The sequence below is a fragment of the Chrysemys picta genome, chromosome 20 (assembly GCF_011386835.1).
Source record: "Chrysemys picta bellii isolate R12L10 chromosome 20, ASM1138683v2, whole genome shotgun sequence".
Classification (NCBI taxonomy): Eukaryota; Metazoa; Chordata; order Testudines; family Emydidae; genus Chrysemys; species Chrysemys picta.
Window position 1 is genome coordinate 12473870 of NC_088810.1, and position 19654 is coordinate 12493523.

The window sequence follows — 19654 nt, forward strand, 5'->3', positions numbered from 1 at the left end:
CGAGTGGACTCCCTGAGGGGGCCCACAGTGAGAGACAAATGTGCTAAGGTTCAGAGAGATGCGGTTCCAGAAGGTGGAGGGACTTAACCCCTGAGAGAGAGTGGATCCCCGAGAAGTGCTGTCACACTGAAGGGGGTTCCCCTCAGGGACCGCACGGGGCCAAGAGTGGGCATGACCTGTGAGTCCGTGACAGGGGGCAGCTGCCCCAGGTGTCAGCAACGCTACCTGAGTCTTGCCAGAGCAGGGGCGGGCAAACTTTTTGGCCTGAGGGACGCATCGGGTTTAATAAATTGTATGGCGGGCTAGTTAGGGGAGTGGGTCATGGCCCGGGCCCCACCTCCTATCATCCCTGCCCCCCCAGGATGCCTGTTCCATCCAACCACCCCTGCCCCATCCACACACACCCCGCTCCCTGTCCCCTGACTGCCCCCAGACTCCCCTTACCCCATCCAACCACCCCTTCTCCCTGTCCCCTGCCGCCCCTTCTCCCTGTCCCCTGCCGCTCCTTCCTGAATGCCCCCCGGGGACCCCTGCCCCCTTTCAACTCCCTGTTCCCCCCCCCCCCGACCACCCTCCACACCCCCGCCCCTGACCACCCCCCTGAACTCCCCGGCCCTCTATCCAACGCCCCCGCCGCTGCTGCCACCACGCAGCTCAGAGACCGGGTCAGGCCGGGCTCTGCAGCTGTGCTGCCCCAGGAGCTCACAGCCCTACCGCCCAGAGCATTGAGCCGGTGGCTGAGCGAGCGAGCTGAGGCTGTGGGGGAGCGGGGACAGCTAGGGAGGGGCTGGCGGCGAGCCTCCCGGGCAAGAGGGCCACCAGCTTTTTTTTCCGCCCTAGGCGGCGGAAGGTCCCGCCCCTGAAATACTGCCAACGACCGGGGCGGCCAAAGTTCCGGCCGCCGCGGTCGCCGCCCCCCAAATGTTAGCGCCCTAGGCGACCGCCTAGGTTGCCTAATGGGTTGCACCGGCTCTGCTCCTGGGCCAGGAACTCAGGGGCTGGGCAGGACGGTCCCGTAGTTTGCCCACCTCTGTGCCAGAGCCTGGACCGACTGCCTGGAGAGAGGGCAGCTGCTGTGGGTGTCAGCCAACTGCCTGAGTCTGCACAGAGCCTGGGCCTGTCACTGGGGCGGCTCCCGGCTCTGACTCGTTGCACTGGGCTGCTAACCGTGCACGGAGGTGATGGGCGGGGCTGTGCGTGTTTTGTTGCTGGGATGGACAAAACCCATACGGGGTCGGGGTGAGGACTCCAGCTCCCAGCAGCCCCCGCGCCGGGGGAACTACGGCTCCCAGCAGCCCCCGCGCCTAGGGGAGCGTCTCCAACTCCCAGCAGCCCGAGGTATCTCTGGCGGAGGGAAGATGGAGGAAATCGGGATCTTGGTGGAGAAAACCCAGGTGCTGGTACAGGGGGACCCGGCGGGGGGCGGTTCAGGGATCCCCGGCCCCGCTCCGCTCGGACTAGCTCCGGTTCCCCCGCTCCGGGTTGCGCGCCCGGCTGGCCGCCATGCATCTGGGGAGATGCCGAGTCACTGCGGCCTGGCCAGGAGTCCGGGCTCCTTCCCCCATCCCCAACCTCCACCGCCCGATCCGGCCATGGGACCCAGGAGTCCGGGCTCCCCTCCTCTTCACCCCCCCTCCCACCCCAGCGAGGCATGGAATCTAAGAGTCTGGGCTCCCCTACTTCTTCCCTCCCCTCTCAGAGCCGAGGGTCCAACCCGGAGTCACTAGGGAGCTTAATTTGCATTTATTCAGATTCTTAGTTTCTCCATTTTTTTATGATGATAGTATGTAGAGAATATTTCATTTCTTTTCTAGATTATTAATGTATACGTTTGTATCCCATTTGATGGCAATTCAAATTTCACTGAAATGTACAAACTCAGCATTTTAGATTTATTTATTAACTAAAACTACCATAAACATTCTGGATACTCAGGGGGAAAGAGTTATTGAACCACGTTTTGCATTAAAAGTTAGATGAGTTAATAAATGGTTTATTTAGCTAGATAACCAGCTACTGAAATTGTTAAACAGCTACTGTTCTGTAGCTAGTAAATTGTACTGATTGTTTCCTGTCAGTGTAAAGATAGAGCCTTGGGCAGGACTAGTGTAGAGTCTCATGGACCCGCTGCCATAATAGCTGGAGCAGGATTTAAAAAGTCCTGCGTAGTGCACTACTTCAAGATGTTAGAGCTAATAGATCTTGTCATAGAATCACAGAATATCAGGGTTGGAAGGGACCTCAGGAGGTCATCTAGTCCAACCCCCTGCTCAAAGCAGGACCAATCGCCAATTAAATCATCCCAGCCAGGGCTTTGTCAAGCCTGACTTTAAAAACCTCTAAGGAAGGAGATTCCACCACCTCCCTAGGTAACCCATTCCAGTGCTTCACCACCCTCCTAGTGAAAAAGTTATTCCTAATATCCAACCTAAACCTCCCCCACTGCAACTCTTACGTTCTTATGAGACCATTACTCCTTGTTCTGTCATCGGGTGCCACTGAGAACAGTCTAGATCCATCCTCTTTGGAACCCCCTTTCAAGTAGTTGAAAGCAGCTATCAAATCCCCCCTCATTCTTCTCTTCTGCAGACTAAACAATCCCAGTTCCCTCAGCCTCTCCTCATAAGTCATATGCTCCAGCCCCCTAATCATTTTTCTTGCCCTCCGCTGGACTCTTTCCAATTTTTCCACATCCTTCTTGTAGTGTGGGGCCCAAAACTGGACACAGTACTCCAGATGAGGCCTCACCAATGTCGAATAGAGGGGAATGACAGCGTCCCTCGATCTGCTGGCAATGCCCCTACTTATACAGCCCAAAATGCCGTTAGCCTTCTTGGCAACAAGGGCACACTGTCAACTCATCTTGTTCACTGTAACCCCTAGGTCCTTTTCTGCAGAACTGCTGCCTAGCCATTCGGTCCCTAGTCTGTAGCAGTGCATGGGATTCTTCCGTCCTAAGAGCAGAACTCTGCACTTGTCCTTGTTGAACCTCATCAGATTTCTTTTGGCCCAATCCTCTAATTTGTCTAGGTCCCTCTGTATCGTATCCCTACCCTCCAGCATATCTACCACTCCTCCCAGTTTAGTGTCATCTGCAAACCTGCTGAGGGTGCAATCCATGCCATCCTCCAGATCATTAATGAAGATATTGAACAAAACCGGCCCCAGGACCGACCTTTGGGGCACTCCACTTGATACCGGCTACCAACTAGACATGGAGCCATTGATCAATACCCGTTGAGCCCGACGATCTAACCAGCTTTCTATCCACCTTATAGTCCATTCATCCAGCCCATGCTTCTTTAACGTGCTGGCAAGAATACTGTGGGAGACCGTATCAAAAGCTTTGCTAAAGTCCAGGAATAACACGTCCACTGCTTTCCCCTCATCCACAGAGACAGTTATCTCATCATAGAAGGCAATTAGATTAGTCAGGCATGACTTGCGCTTAGTGAATCCATGCTGACTGTTCCTGATCACTTTCCTCTCCTCTAAGTGCTTCAGAATTGATTCCTTGAGGACCTGCTCCATGATTTTTCCAGGGACTGAGGTGAGGTTGACTGGCCTGTAGTTCTCCGGATCCTCCTCCTTCCCTTTTTTAAAGATGGGCACTACATTAGCCTTTTTCCAGTCATCCGGGATCTCCCCCGATCGCCATGAGTTTTCAAAGATGATGGCCAATGGCTCCACAATCACATCCGCCAACTCCTTTAGCACCCTCGGATGCAGTGCATCCGGCCCCATGGACTTGTGCTCATCCAGCTTTTCTAAATAGTCCTGAACCACTTCTTTCTCCACAGAGGGCTGGTCACCTCCTCCCCATGCTGTGCTGCCCAGTGCAGTAGTCTGGGAGCTGACCTTGTTCGTGAAGACAGAGGCAGAAAAAGCATTGAGTACATTAGCTTTTTCCACATTCTCTGTCACTAGGTTGCCTCCCTCGTTCAATAAGGGGCCCACATTTTCCTTGACCACCTTCTTGTTGCTAACATACCTGAAGAAATCCTTCTTGTTACTCTTAACAGCTCTTGCTAGCTGCAACTCCAAGTGTAATTTGGCCTTCCTGATTTCACTCCTGCATGCCCGAGCAATATTTTTATACTCCTCCCTGGTCATTTGTCCAAGCTTCCATTTCTTGTAAGTTTCTTTTTTGCATTTAAGGTCAGCAAGGATTTCACTGTTAAGCCAAGCTGGTCGCCTGCCATATTTACTATTCTTTCTACACATCGGGATGGTTTGTTCCTGCAACCTCAATAAGGATTCTTTAAAATACAGCCAGCTCTCCTGGACTCCTTTCCCCCTCATGTTATCCTCCCTTGTGTCAGGATCCTGAACTTGACCATCTCATGGTCACTGCCTCCCAGGTTCCCATCTACTTTTGCTTCCCCTACTAATTCTTCCTTGTTTGTGAGCATCAGGTCAAGAAGAGCTCTGCGCCTAGTTGGTTCCTCTAGCACTTGCACCAGGAAATTGTCCCCTACACTTTCCAAAAACTTCCTGGATTGTCTGTGCACCGCTGTATTGCTCTCCCAGCAGATAGCAGGGTGATTTGAAGTCCCCCATGAGAACCAGGGCCTGTGATTTAGTAATATCTGTTAGTTGCTGAAAGAAAGCCTCGTCCACCTCATCCCCCTGGTCTGGTGGTCTATAGCAGACTCCCACCACGACAGCACCTTTGTTTCTCCCACTTCTAAACTTAATCCAGAGAGACTCAGGTTTTTCTGCAGTTTCATACCGGAGCTCTGAGCAGTCATACTGCTCTCTTACATACAATGCAACTCCCCCACATTTTTTGCCCTGCCTGTCTTTCCTGAACAGTTTATATCCATCCATGACAGTACTCCAGTCATGTGAGTTATCCCACCAAGTCTGTTATTCCAATCACATCATAGTTTCTTGACTGTGACAGGACTTCCAGTTCTCCCTGCTTGTTTCCCAGGTTTCTTGCATTTGTGTATAGGCACTTAAGATAACTCTTTCCCGCTTTCTCAGTATGAGGCAGGAGTCCTCCCCTCTTGCGCTCTCCTGCTCGTGCTTCCTCCCAGTATCCCACTTACCACAGGGCTTTGGTATCCTTCCCCCAGTGAGAACCTAGTTTAAAGCCCTCCTCACTAGGTCAGCCAGCCTGCTTGCAAAGATGCTCTTCCCTCTCTTTGTTAGGTGGAGCCTGTCTCTGCCTAGCACTCGTCCTTCTTGGAACACCATCCCATGGTCAAAAATCCATCTCTCCAACACCACCTGCATAGCCATTCGTTGACCTCCACGATTTGACGGTGTCTACCCTGGTCTTTTCCTTCCACAGGGAGGATGGACTGAGAACACCACTTGCGCCTCAAACTCCTTTATCCTTCTTCCCAGAGCCACATAGTCTGCAGTGATCCGCTCAAGGTCATTCTTGGCAGTATCATTGGTGCCCATGTGGAGAAGTAGGAAGGGGTAGTGATCCAAGGGCTTGATGAGTCTCGGCAGTCTCTCCGTCACATCGTGAATCCTAGCTCCCAGCACACTTCTCGGTTTTCCCGGTGGGACGACAGATAAATGACTCAGTCCCCCTGAGGAGGAAGTCCCCAACCACCTCCACCCACCTCCTTCTCTTGGCAGCAGTGATCATGGAACCCCCATCCCTAGGACAGGGCATCTCATGCCTTCCAATCGGTGGAGTCTCCTTCTGCCCCCTTCCCTCAGATGTATCATCTAGTCCACTCTCCACATTAGTACCTGTGGAAAGAACATGAAAACGGTTACTCACCTGTATCTGCATTGCTGGTACATGGACGCTCCTCTTGCTTCTTCTGGAGGTGACATGCTGCCAAATTTCTTCACCATCCTTCTGTCCCCGCTGTGCAGCCTACTCCGATTCTTCAGAATGTTGTGCCCGTAGAAGCATATCCAGACGTCTGTCCAGGAAATCTTCATTTTCTCTTATGCAACGCAGGGTCAATACTTGTTTCTCCAGACCTTGAACCTTCTCTGTTAAAAGTCCTGTCGGCGGTGCTGCCCGGCTAAGGCAGGTTACTCGCTACCTGTTCTGACACTGCGCTGTGCCCTGGAAGTGGCCAGCAGCAGGTCCGGCTCCTAGGCAGGCTTGTGTGCCTCCACTTAGGAACCAGACCTGCTACTGGCTGTTTCCGGGGCACAGCACGGTCCACGGTGCCAGGATAGGCAGGAAGCCATCTGGGAGCCATTTGTGGTAACCCCATGCCCCAATCTCCAGCCTTGAGCCCCCCAAACCTGGAGCCCCTTCCTGCACCCCAAATCCCTCATCCCTGGCCTCATCCCAGAGCCCTAAGCTCCTCCTGCACCCCAACCCCCTGGCCCAGCCCTGAGCCCCCTCCTGCACCAAACCCCTCATCCCCAGCCCAGAGCCTGCACCCCCAGCCTAGAGCCCTGGCCCCCTCCTGCACCCCAAGACCCAGCCCAGAGCCCCCTCCCACAACCTGAACCCCTCATTCCCAGCCCCACTCTGCAGCCCTTACCCCTGCACCCCAACCCTCTGTCCCAGCCCTGAGCCCCTCCCTCATTCCCAACTCCTTTGGGTCGCAGGCATCAACAGTTTTCTTCAACTAGGTCACTAGAAAAAAAGTTTGAAAACAACTGTTCTATAGACTATATCAGCAAACGTGTACGGCTTAACATTGGATAATTGTAATTCAATTATTTCAATAGATTATAGTAAATTTAGGACATAACATAAGATGTTTATTTCAAATTTATTTTAAAATTGATTTATTTTTCTTAACCGGAATTTAACTTAAATAAAAAATCCAATTTAGATTTTGAAAAACTAATTAAAAATAAATTTTTATCTGTTCTGATTCACAGCCTCCCTGCTCTAACCACTATATCCCCTTCCGAGCCAGGGGTAGAACCCAGGAGTTCTGCACTAACCACTAGGCCTTACTCCTATTTCTCTCTGCTATTTGACCTATCTAGACTCATAGGGCTAGAAGGGACCGCAGGGGTCATCTAGTCTAAGCACCTGCCAGGATGCAGGATTTGTTGTGTCTAAACCATCCCAGACAGATGGCTCCAGCCTCCTTTGGAAAACCTCCAGTGAAGGAACTTCCACAACTTCCCTAGGTGTCTGTTCCATTGTCCCACTGTTTTTTACTGTTAGGAAGTTTTTCTTCAGATTTAATATAAATCTACTGTGCTGTAGTTTGAACCCGTTGCCTCTTGTCCTGCCCTCCATGGCAAGAGAGAGCAACTGTTCTCCATCTTTTTTTATGGCAGCCTTTCAAGTAGTTGAAGACCACTATCATGTCCCCCCCCCCCACCCCCCTTAATTTCCTCTTTTCCAAACTACATCTACCCATTCCTTCAGCCTTTGCTCAGATGGTTTGCAGTCCATCTCTTTGATCATCTTTGTCGCTCACCTCTGGATCATTTCCAGTTTCTCTACATCCTTTCTATACATTGGTGACCAAAACTGAACACAGTACTCCAGCTGAGGCCTAACCAGCACCAAGTAGAGTGGTACTGTTACCTCCCATGACTTACATGCTGGGCATCTGTTAATGCAACCCAAAATTGCATTTGCTTTTTTTTGCAACCACATTGCATTGCTGATTCATGTTGTTGTGATCCACCACAGCTCCCAGATTCTTCTCAGCAATGCTGCTGCCAAGCCAGTAATCCCCCATTCTGTATGTGTGCATTTGGATTTTCTTCCCTAAGTGTAGCACCTGACATTTGTCTTTATTGAATTTCATTTTGTTGCCTATAGCCCAATTCTCCAATTTATCAAGATCCCTCTGAATTTTAGCTCTATCCTCCAGTGTTTGCAAACCTCCACCCCCACCCACCTCCACTTTGTGTCATCTGCAGATTTGATCAGTATGCTCTCTATTTCTACTTCTGAGTCATTAATAAAGCTGTTAAACACTGGACCCAGAACAGATCCCTCTGGAACCCCACTTGATACCTCCTTCCCATCTGACATGGTTCCATTAATAGTTACTCTTTGTTTGCAGTTGTTTAACCAATTATGGATCCACTCAATGGTAGTTCTATCGAGCCTGCATTTCTCCAGCTTACTTATCAGACTGTCATGTGGGACTGTGTTAACTCACACAATTAACTAAAAAAATTAATTGTGATTAATTGCAGTTTTAATCACATTGTTAAACAAAGAATACCAATTGAAATTTATTTAAATATTTTTGGATGTTTTTTCTACATTTTCAAATATATTGATTTCAATTACAACACAAAATACAAAGTATACCATACTCACTTTATATTATTTTTGTTACAAATATTTGCAGTATAAAAATTATAAACAAAAGAAATAGGATTTTTCAATTCACCTCATACAAGTACTGCAGTGCAATTTCTTTATCATGAAAGTGCAACTTGCGGGGGTTTTTTGTTACACAACTGCACTAAAAAACAAAACAATGTAAAACTTTAGAGCTTACAAGTTCACTGAGTTCTACTTCTTGTTCAGCCAATTGCTAAGACAAGCAAGTTTGTTTACATTTACGGGCAATAAAGCTGCCAGCTTCTCATTTACAATGTTGACTGAAAGTGAGAGCAGGTGTTCGCATGGCACTTTTGTAGCTGTCATTATTGCAAGGTATTTACGTGCCAGATATACTAAACATTTGTATGCCCCTTCATGCTTCTACCACCATTCCAGAGGTCATGCTTCCATGCTGATGATGCTTGTTTTTAAAAAAAAAAAAAAAAAAAAAAGCATTAATTAAATTTGTGACTCAGCTCCTTGGAGGAGAGTTTTGTCTCCTGTTCTGTTTTACCCGCTTTCTGTCATATATTTCGTGTTATGCCAGTCTCAGATGATGACCCAGCACATGTTGTTCGTTTTAAGAACACTTTCACTGCAGATTTGACAAAATGCAAAGAAGGTACCAATGTGAGATTTCTAAAGATAGCTACAGCACTTGACCCAAGGTTTAAGAATCTGAACTTGCCTTCCAAGATTTGAGAGGGACGAGGTGTGGAGCATGCTTTCAGAAGTCTTAAAAGAGCCACACTCCAATGCAGAAACTACAGAACTCGAACCACCAAAAAGAAAATCAGCTTTCTCCTGGTGGCATCTGACTCAGATGATGAAAATGAACATGCATCAGTTCGCACTGCTTTGGATCGTTATCAAGCAGAACCCGCCATAAGCATGGATGCGTGTCCTCTGGAATGGTGGTCGAAGCATGAAGGGACATGTGAACTTTAGCACATCTGGCACGTAAATATCTTGCGACGCTGGCTACAAAGTGCCAGGCCAATGCCAGTTCTCACTTTCAGGTGACATTGTAAACAAGAAATGGGCAGCATTAAATCCTGCAAATGTAAACAATCTTGTCTGTTGGAGCGATTGGCTGAACAAGAAGTAGGACTGAGTGAACGTGTAGGCTCTAAAGTTTTATATAGTTTTATTTTTGAATGCAGGTTTTTTTGTACATAATTCTATATTTGTAACTTCAACTTTCATGATAAAGAGATTACACTACACTACACTACTTGTATTAGGTGAATTGAAAGATATTTCTTGTTTATTACAGTGCAAATATTTGTAATAAAAATAAAGTGAGCACTATACACTTTGCAGTCTGTAGTGTAATTGAAATCAATATATTTGAAAATGTAAAAAACACCCAAAAGTATTTAAATAAATGGTATTCTATTATTATTATTATTTTATTTAACAGCACGATTAATCACAATTAATTTTTTTAATTGCTTGACAGCCCTAATCAAAAGCCTTGCTGAAGTCCAGGTATATTATTTCCACTGCATTCCTCCTATCCACCAAATCCTGTCAAAGAAGGAAATCAAGCTGTTTTGGTGTGATTTGTTCTTGGTAAATCCATGCTGGCTGCTGGTGATCACCCCTTCATTCTCCAGGTGTTCACAAATGGAATGTTTCATACATTGCTCTAGTACCTTCCCAGGTATTGAGGCCAGGCTGAGTGGTCTATAGTTCCCTGGCTCCTCCTTTTCCCCCTTTTTAAATATGGACACTGCGTTCGCCCTTCTCCAGTGTTCCAGAACCTCTCCTGTCATCCATTAATTTACAAATGCTATCACCAGTGGCTCTGATATTTCTTCAGCTAATTCTTTCAGCACCCTCGGGTGACTAGCATCTGGCCCGGGTGATTTGAATTCGTTCAAATTGGTCAGAAAATCTCTGGTGTCCCTCTAGTCCCTTCGTTCCCCCCATCCCTATGTGATGGGGGGGGGGGGGATGGGAGTGTCTGACTCTTGTTGCCCAGCTGGGCTCAGGGCCCTGGTTCTTGGCTCCCTGGCAGCTGGGTGGGATCAGATCGGATGCAAGACCTTCGCTGCTCAGAGGGAGCTTCACCCCTCCCCTGAGCTGCGGTCATGGCACTCTGGGGTGTCCAGCTCTCACCCTGCCTATCTGTGGCTGTCCTAGGATGAGCTCCCTGCGCTGGCTATCTCCAGGCCCCAGACTGGCCTGTCCTTCCTTGCCCCGGAGCCTGAGGACCTGGAGGATCTCTACAGCCGCTACAAGGTGAGCTGGGGGCTGGGGTGGCGGGAGAGGGTTGCCCTTGGATGGGAGGTGTGTGGGGAGGGCAGGCCCTAGGGTGGGAGCAGCCCTAGGACCGGATGGTGGGGATAGGGGTGCTAGGACGGCAGGCCCTCAAGGGGATGCCCTCGGCGGGAGCTGTGGGTGGTAGGCTGGGATGACAGGCCCCGAGGTGGGGGCAGCATGTGCCCTTGGCCCGGAGTTGGGATCTGATGACACTTCTGACCAGGGTCATGAGATCAGGGACTTGGGAGATCTGGGTCCCAGTAACCTCCGGTGGGTTTGGTTCTTCCAGTCCCATTCCTCTCTGCTGCACAGTGCCCCTGGAAGCTCAATTCCCTGCAGGGCACCCAGCCACAGTGCTGAGCGGGGAGCTGCCTGGTGCCCGACCCGTGGCTGTGGAGCCATTTCCTCTAGCAGCTACTGCAGGCACCTGAGCAGAGCAGGGAGGAGGGGCTGTCTGTCTGTCTGTCTGTCCGTCCATAGAAGCTGCAGCAGGAGCTGGAGTTCCTGGAGGTGCAGGAGGAGTACATCAAGGATGAGCAGAAGAACCTGAAGAAGGAGTTCTTGCACGCGCAGGAGGAGGTGAAGCGCATCCAGAGCATCCCGCTGGTCATCGGCCAGTTCCTGGAGGCCGTGGACCAGAACACGGCCATTGTGGGCTCTACCACAGGTGCAGCTGGGGGGCTGGAGGAAGGGGATTATGGGAGAGGGGAACTGTGCACAGGGGTCCAGCCCCCGGCTTTGCCTGGCTTACCCCCGTCTGCCTCTCACCCACAGGCTCCAATTACTATGTGCGGATCCTGAGCACCATTGACCGGGAGCTGCTGAAGCCCAACGCTTCGGTGGCCCTGCACAAGCACAGCAACGCGCTGGTGGATGTGCTGCCACCCGAGGCTGACAGCAGCATTATGATGCTGACATCAGGTGGGTGCTCCCTGCGCCAGCCCCAGGGGCAGCCGGTGTCACAGGGAGCAGCGTGCCCAGTGCCTATGGGGACGGAGGTCTCCCAGCTGTGCTGGGCAGCTGAGGGTCCCACGGGCGTGTGGGCGGCGGCAGTCCCATGGGCGTACAGGGGTCTCACGCCCATGCTGGGCATGCAGGGGAGTGCTGGACAGGGGGGGTGGGGGTCCCCTGGCTGTGCTGGATAGGGGGGGTGGGGGTCCCCTAGGTGTGCTGTGCGTGCAGGGGGTGTAGGTTTTGTGGGGAGCGGAGGTCCCCTGGCTGTGCTGGGTAGGGGAGGCATGGGTCCCCTAGGCATGCTGGGCTCAGCCCTAGTTTCTGCCCACAGATCAGAAACCAGACGTGATGTACGCTGACATCGGCGGGATGGACATCCAGAAGCAGGAGGTGAGGGAGGCCGTGGAGCTGCCCCTCACCCACTTTGAGCTCTACAAGCAGGTGAGTGTGTGTGGGATGGGGGCGAGACTGGGCTGGCTGGGACTACATCCTGGGTGCCTGTGCCCTGCGCTGGAGCTGAGCTTCATCCTGCAGGCCGAGCGTGGGCGCTCGTCTCACTGTGCCCTGCAGCTGGGAGGGCTCCTGGGGGCCTCAGGGCTGTGCACTCGGGGGCTGGGCTGGGGTTGGCAAGTCAGTCAGATCAGGAGAGGCACAGAACTCTGGGCTGCACCGGATGTGACTGGTGTCAGGACCCCAGCCCACCAGCTTCCTGGGCTCCTCAAGGGCGGGATGGGGGAGCCCCCAGTAACCCCCTCTGTCCCCCTCAGATTGGCATTGACCCCCCACGCGGCGTCCTGATGTATGGCCCCCCCGGCTGTGGGAAGACTATGCTGGCCAAAGCCGTGGCCCATCACACCACAGGTGAGCAGGGTGCTGGACTGCAGGGAGAAGGGGGAGCACCAATGCCCAGCTGGTACCATGGGAGTCTGTCAAGGATGCCTGGGTTCTATAGCGCAAAGGTACCAGGCGACCTGTGGTCCCGGCTCAAGGTCTGGAAAGGCTCCGGCTTTGTGCCCAGGAGGGTTGGTGCTGCAGGTGCCAGGGACTGGTGCCAGGGTTGTGTGGCACTGGAAGCCTGTGGGTTGTCCCAGGGAGTGCCTGTCCCATGGGGGGCATCTGTCACGGCCAGGGCTGGAGGTGGGCTGCTGCCCTGCAGGGGAGCTGGGCACTAATGCTGTCTGCCCATCTGTCCAGCTGCCTTCATCCGCGTGGTGGGCTCGGAGTTTGTGCAGAAGTACCTGGGTGAGGGGCCGCGCATGGTGCGGGACGTCTTCAGGCTGGCCAAGGAGAACGCGCCCGCCATCATCTTCATAGACGAGATTGACGCCATCGCCACCAAGCGCTTTGACGCCCAGACAGGGGGTGAGCTGGAGGTGGGGCACTGGGCCCGCCCCTCTGGGGGCGCAATCTCCTGTCTGGCCCCAGGGCTGGCTCAGGGGAGCGGGAATGGGATATGGGGCCTCTCCCCTCTAGGACACTGGACCCAAGTCCCAGCAGGCGGGGGGAGCAGAGAGCTGCAGCCCTCACCCCCCTCCTTGTAGATGTCAGTGTTACACTTGGGCGAGCCCCTCACTCCTCAGGTTCTGGCCAGTCCCATGGTGGGCAGTGGGGTGGGGAGTGGGCAGGTCTGTGGGGATTGCGAGGGAGGTTGGGGCAGTAGGGTTGGGGGTAGTGGCGGAGATGTGCAACTGTGGGGTGGCAGTGCTGGGCAGAGCCGAGGTGCATGGGGCGGGGACAATAGTGGCAGGCGATTGAGGGGAGGGGATAAGGGGTGGAGGGGCTGGAGGGAAGGAGGTGGGGTGGGTAGGGGAGGGGGTAGATAATGTGGGGGCAGGGGTGTCTGTGCCCTGTGCTGGCTCTCCAGGTGCCCCGCTCACCAGGCTGTGCCCCTCTCACCAGCTGACAGGGAGGTGCAGCGCATCCTGCTGGAGCTGCTCAACCAGATGGACGGCTTTGACCAGAACGTCAACGTCAAGGTGCGGAAGAGCAGGGGCTGGGATGTGGAGTGATGGGCATTGCTGTGCCAGCTCCCAGAGGCTGTGGGAGGTGGGGGGGCTGAATGGGGATAGGGGCGCTGCTGTCCCAGCCAGGCTGGAGGGGTGTGGGGGGAATGGGGTACAGCTGTCCTAGTGAGGCCGGAGGGAGTGTGTGTGTCGGGGAGGGGATGGGGCACTGCAGTCCCAGCAAGGCTGGAAGGGGTTGGGGGCTGGATGGGGCACTGCTGTCTCAGCAAGGCTGGAGGGGGCGGGGCTCAGGGGGCTGAGTCTCCCTATTGGGGATGGGCAGAGGGGTGATCATGCGCTCCGGTCCTCCAGGTGATCATGGCCACAAACCGGGCAGACACGCTGGACCCCGCCCTGCTGCGGCCTGGCCGCCTTGACCGCAAGATCGAGTTCCCCCTGCCCGACCGGCGCCAGAAGCGCCTCATCTTCTCCACCATCACCAGCAAGATGAACCTGTCCGAGGAGGTGGACCTGGAGGACTGTATCCTGCCTGGAGACCGGCACGGGGGGGAGGGGTGGCACAGCAGGAAGACTGCCCCGCTGGGTGCCCAGCATGCAGTGGGGGGCATGGCAGAGAGGCTGCGTCCCGCTGGGTGCCTAGCACAGGGGGGAGGCTGCGTCCTGCTGGCTGGCATGGGGGTGCACGGCGGGGAGGCTGCATCCCATTGGCTGGCATGGGGGGGAAGCTGCGTCCCACTGGGTGCCCAGCACTGAGGAAGGGGTGTCTTGGGCCCAGCTCATAAGAAGGTGCCAGTCAGCCCTGTGCTGCCCCACAAGGGGTTGACCCAGTGACCTAGGCTACAGCTCTGCCCCACTCACTCCGTGTCACACACACAGGCCGGAGAGTGCAGGGGGTGCACTGACCCAAGAACCCCTCCTCTCCCTGGGCCACCTCCAGGGCTGGGGTCAGGGTGGGGTCAGGCCCCAGCGGCTGGCATGGCAGCTGGGAGCCGTCCTGTTCCCCTCTGACACGCAGCTGGACAGGGAGAGTACCAGGAGAGGGGATGGCGGGGGCTGCCTCCTGCTGGGCAGTGTCCGGCTCAGCATATGGACTGGTTGGTTCATCGAGAGCAGGCAGATGGACACCAGCCCACAGTGCAGGGGGTTGGGCCTGGCTCAGGCCGCAGGCCAAAGTAATGAGTCAGGAGGGCCCAGGACTCGCAGGGGGAACCTGGCATAGCTGAGCCAGTGCTGTCTGGTTCCGCTCAGGAGCGGGGGGATGGGGTGAAGCTGGCTCCTCCCTATGCCTCCAGATCCACAGGGTCCAGAAAGGGTTGGGGGGGCACTTGCCAAAAGATACATCCTCTGACTCTAGCCTCCAACATGCCCGCTCCTCCTGTCTGAGTCCTCTGGGCTTGTCACCATGCTGATCTGCCCCCTTCCCCCCAGCCCACCCAGGAGCCTCACAGGCCCTCGAGCTTGATCCCATCCCTCTGGGGAGCTGGTGTCCCTGCAGGGGGCAGAGGAGCCCGCCTGCTCCTAGGTTGGGAGAAGCCCATCAGGGTCCCCCTCCACAGTGCCCTGGTAGCCTCTCTGGTCTCCTGGTGTGTGGGGGAGGAGTCGGGGTGGCAGGGGCTCCCAGGGGCCCTCTCACCATGGTCCAGCTCAACTGCTGTGCAGACATTTCCCTCACTCCTCCCTAGATGTGGCCCGGCCGGATAAGATCTCAGGTGCCGACATCAACTCCATCTGCCAGGAGGTGAGTGTGGGGGGCTGGGGGTCATGGGGCAGGGCACCTGGCTGCCCCAGGCTGTAATATCTGAGGGTGGCGGTGTGTGTGTTGTGACCTGCTCCTTTTCTGGGGATCCCCCACTGCTCCCCCAAGCCAGCAGGACCCCCGCGTGGCAGGCTGAAGGAACCCTGACTCTGAGATTACGGGGTCCTCTGCTGCTGTGCACATGTGCATGGGGTGGGGGGGCACTGTGCCTGGCATCATCCCCCCCCACACACACACACACACACATGTATGCACATGATGGGATGGGTGGGTGTCACTGCACCCAGTGTCATGCCCCCCCACACACATGCCTGTATGTGCAGGAGGGGTCACTGTGCTCAGAACCACCCCCCTCCCACGCATATGCCCATTGTGCACAGGGCAGGATTGGGGATGGTCACTGCGCCTGGCGTCCCCCTCCTCATCCGTGTGCACAGGGTGGGGTGGGGGGCCGCTGTGTCCAGCGTCACCACCCTATGCACGTGCACATGGTGGTCAGGGGTCACTGCGCCTGGCATCGCCCCCTCTCACATGTCCCCGTGTGCACAGGGCAGTTGGGGGGTTACTGTGCCTGGCGGCGGCATCCCCACATGTGTGCACAGGGCAGGATGTGGGGGTCACTAGGCCCGGTGGCAGCATCCCCATGCGTGTGCACAGGGCAGAATGGGGAGGTCACTGCGCCTGGCGTCGCCCCCTCTCACATGTCCCCGTGTGCACAGGGCAGGGTTGTGGGGGTTACTGTGCCTGGCAGCGGCATCCCCACATGTGTGCACAGGGTTGGGGGGTGACTGCGTCCACCCGCGCCCCCTCACACGTGTCTCCGTATGCACAGGGCGGCATGCTGGCTGTGCGGGAGAACCGCTACATCGTCCTGGCCAAGGACTTCGAGAAGGCGTACAAGACAGTTATCAAGAAGGACGAGCAGGAGCACGAGTTCTACAAATGAGGGGCCATGGGGGAGCGTGGGGCAGGCTTGAAATCCCTGCAATAAACCCAACCCCACACCTCTGCAGGGAGTGCTGGTATCTGTCCTTGTGGCCTGACCCAGGGCCCTGGGGGGAGTGTGGAGCAGGCGAACATCCCACCACTCCCTTTCCCAGCCCTACACCTGTGGGGGAGTGCAGGGGTCTGTCCCTGCAGCCTGGACAGCTCCCACCAGCCCCCCCCCCCCCCTCCCGTGCTGCATGGCAGCCCCCAATCTCTGATTGGAGGTGGCAGGTGGGGGGTAGAGCGAAGGGGCCAACTGTCCTAGGCAGGTGCTGTCCTGGCTTTCACTATAGCAGCTGCTGCCCCCATAGCTCCCCTGCCCAATGCTGGGGGCAGAGCTGGCTCTGGCTGCAATGGGCTGGGAACGCTGCCTACGGCCAGGCCTATACTGGGAGCAGAGAGGGACCAGCTGGAGAAGCCCTGAGGGCCCAGGCCAGGGTTGTACCATATGGTCTGTTCCCCAGACCCACAGCCCTGGGGCTCCCGGTTCATGTTCCCCAGATCCCAGCCTCCTCCCCACCGCCACCAACCGGGCTTCTGCCCTGTATTCCCTGGCCCCACAGACCCCTCTCCCCAAGCACTGGGGCTCTTAGCCTGAGTTCCCCAGCCCTCTTCCCCCCAGCAGTGGGGGGTGCAAGGTCTGAGCCCATTATGATTTGTTGTACTGGTTGCATCCCTGCTGGCTTGGTTGGGACCATGCGTGCGCAGCTGGGGGGGGGGGGGGGCAGATATTTCCCAGACCTCCGCAAAGGAAGGAGAGGCGAGTGCTGGCTTTGAGTGGGCACTGACCCAGCTGGGGGTGTAGGGCTCAGGGGTGATGGACAAGCGTCTCCTGTACACTCTGGGTGTTAGAGCCACGGGTGTGGTTTCTGCCAAGGCGCTTGGCTCAGAAAGTGCCAATGGGACCAAGCAAGCAATCCGCGGTGCCACGTCAGAGCAGCCACACGGGGTCAGCCCTACGGTCCAGCTAGCCCAGTGTCCTGTCTGCTGCCAGTGGCCCATGCTGGGTGCTCCAGTTATCGAGTGATCGATCCCGTCTGGCAGTCGGAGGTTTAGGGTCACCCGGAGCATGGGGCAGCATCCCTGACCATCCTGGCTAATAACACTTCCCACAGAAAGCAGGCAGGTGGACCTGCCCCCTTGCCAGCCAAGGGGGCAGACATGACCCTCTGCCAGCCAACCTTAGAGGCCTGCCCCTGTGCCAGCTAATGGGGTAGACATGATCCCCAGGCAGACCTAGCCCCCTGCCAGCCAGCGAGGCAGAGCTGCACCCCTGCCAGTTTCTTTCCTCCGTGGCTCCCCAGGTAACCCGCCAGAGTCAGGCAGCCTGGCAACATTTGAAAACATGTAGTTTTGGTTCTTTGAGTCCCTTGGGCTGGTCTCAGCTGGCACTGGGCTCTGCCTGTTCTCTGTCTATGGCTCGCAAGCAGAGGCCTGGTCCATGGAGGCCTCCCCGGCGCCATCGCTCTGGTGCCCTAACCCCTGGGCTCGACAGCCAAGCAGAAGGAACAATTCATCCAGCACCCTCATTGCAGCCTCAGAGGTGGATTAACAGCTGCGCCGGGCACGTCCCTCCTTTGGCTGCAGGAAGCGTCTGTGTTCCAGAGCTCCGGCGGTGTCACTCCTGGGACGGAGCTGTGCTGTGGTGCAGACGTGGCCCAGATCCCCTGAGCACTGAAATGCTTTTGGCTAACTTGAGTCTGGGTTCAGTGCGTGGGTGGCCAGTGCCATTCCCCTCTGTGCTGGCTCGGAGATCGGACTGGACTATCCCAGGGCCCTTCTGCCTACAAATGCTTGATGTAGGCTGGTTCAGCACCATCCGCCCTGGAGGGAATTTGGTTTTTCTGGAAATGCAAAATCTGTCTTATGCACGAACCTCTGCTGGCCCTGGCTCCATGGCAGAGGAACTGAGTACGGAACCCAGTGTCAATCCCCCCTCCCCTCTGTTAACAAAGGCTCCAGCTCCTAAACCTGCCTGGGCCCAGGGAGAAAGAAGCCAGCAAGAAAGAAGCGTGTGCCAGGGAGGAGCAGGCCCCCCAGCTGGTTTATGCCCGTCGTGCAGGATGAGCCCTTGGCCCCAGGGAGGGGCACCCTGTTAGCAGCAGGACCCACCCCTGGGAAATGCGAGCAGCTGCTTGCTCTTGGGGGCTGCCCCCTCCTGCATGGGGCCAGCTGCAAGCCAAGAGGGCATGTGCGCTGCAGAATTTGTCCTTCCCTGGAAGGCTGTGATCAATCCTCCCACCCCACCCAGCACTCTGGGGCAAGGCTCCAGAGCTGGGCAGAGGTCACAGGTCACCGGCCTCAAGGGACAGTCCTGCCAGCTATGTGTGTGCTTCCCATGCTTCTCCCCTACATCCCAGCCCCTCTCCTGCCTCCCCCCATCCATCGAAGCTCAGGGCCGTGGTAGCTGGGACCCAGCCACACACACCCTCCACTCTGTCTGGAGTGACCGACCCACTGCCCAGCTAGTGAATGAGTCCAGGACCACCACACATTCCTTGCTCCTAGCAGTGCCTTGTCAGCGCCAGGGCTGTAAGCTTCCCCCTAGCAGTGCCCTCATATGCACACCCCAGCCCTGCCCAGGGAAGGAGTTGCTGTTGGGTGTGACAGGCTGGGTGGAGGCTGCCAGGCAGGGACAGTTATGGGTGGAGGTGGGCGAGATGCAGGCTGATTGTTCTGGGAATGGAGCTCAACCCCCTCTAATCCCCACAGCATGTCAGTCTGCAACACTGCCTTCCTGGCTGGGTGAATCATCTCCCAGCCCCGCGCTACCAGCTGCTGCCCTGGGAGGGGCCCCAGGCTGGCATCACCAGGGCTTTTCTTGAAGCCAGGTAGGGCAGCCCCTTTCCTGCCTCCCCCCATCCTTCAAACCTCAGGGCCAATGCAGCCGGGACCCAGCTGCTCAGACCACTCTGCCAGGAGTGCTGACCCCCCCCCCCAACTCCCCAGCAATGCTGTCAGTGCCAGTGCTGTGAGCTTCCCCAGCAGTGCCCTGTGAAAACCTGGGCTGTGTGCTTCCCCCAGCAGTGCCCTGTAAATGTGAGGGCTGTGAGTCCCCCCCCCCCCCCCGCGACCCTGCAGTGCCATGTCAATGCCCAGGCTGTGAGCTTCCCCCAGCAGTGCCCTGTGAGCACCAGGGTTGTGAGCTCTCCCCCCGCCCAAGCAATTCCCTGTCTGTGACAGGGCTGTGAGCTTCCCCCCAGTGGTGCCCTCATACACACTCTCCAGCCCTGCCCAGGGAAGAAGCTGTTGTTGGGTGTAACAGACTGTGTGGAAGCTGCTGGGCAGGAGCAGTTATGGGTGGAGGTGGAGATGCCAGGCCGACCATGTTGGGAATGGGGCTTAACCCCTTCCTGCCCCCCACAGCATGTGAGACTGCAAAGCTGCCTGCTTGCCTGGGTTAATCATCTCCCAGCTGCATGCTGCCAACTGCTACTGCAGGTGGGACATCCTCCGAGCTGCGGCCTTGGGCCCAGCCCACCC

The 19654-nt window shown here is 55.8% G+C and overlaps 1 protein-coding gene across 1 annotated transcript; it reads left to right on the top strand.

The window, feature by feature from the left end:
• Nucleotides 1-1236: 1236 nt before the first annotated feature.
• Nucleotides 1237-16193, top strand: PSMC4 (proteasome 26S subunit, ATPase 4). The gene is made up of 11 exons (XM_005313270.4): nucleotides 1237-1394; nucleotides 10391-10489; nucleotides 10991-11177; nucleotides 11285-11431; nucleotides 11796-11905; nucleotides 12232-12325; nucleotides 12659-12826; nucleotides 13364-13440; nucleotides 13780-13948; nucleotides 15111-15166; nucleotides 16017-16193. The coding sequence occupies exons 1-11, from the start codon at nucleotides 1359-1361 to the stop codon at nucleotides 16128-16130; spliced, it is 1257 nt and encodes a 418-aa protein (XP_005313327.1). The 5' UTR covers nucleotides 1237-1358; the 3' UTR covers nucleotides 16131-16193.
• The last annotated feature ends 3461 nt before the right edge of the window (nucleotides 16194-19654 follow it).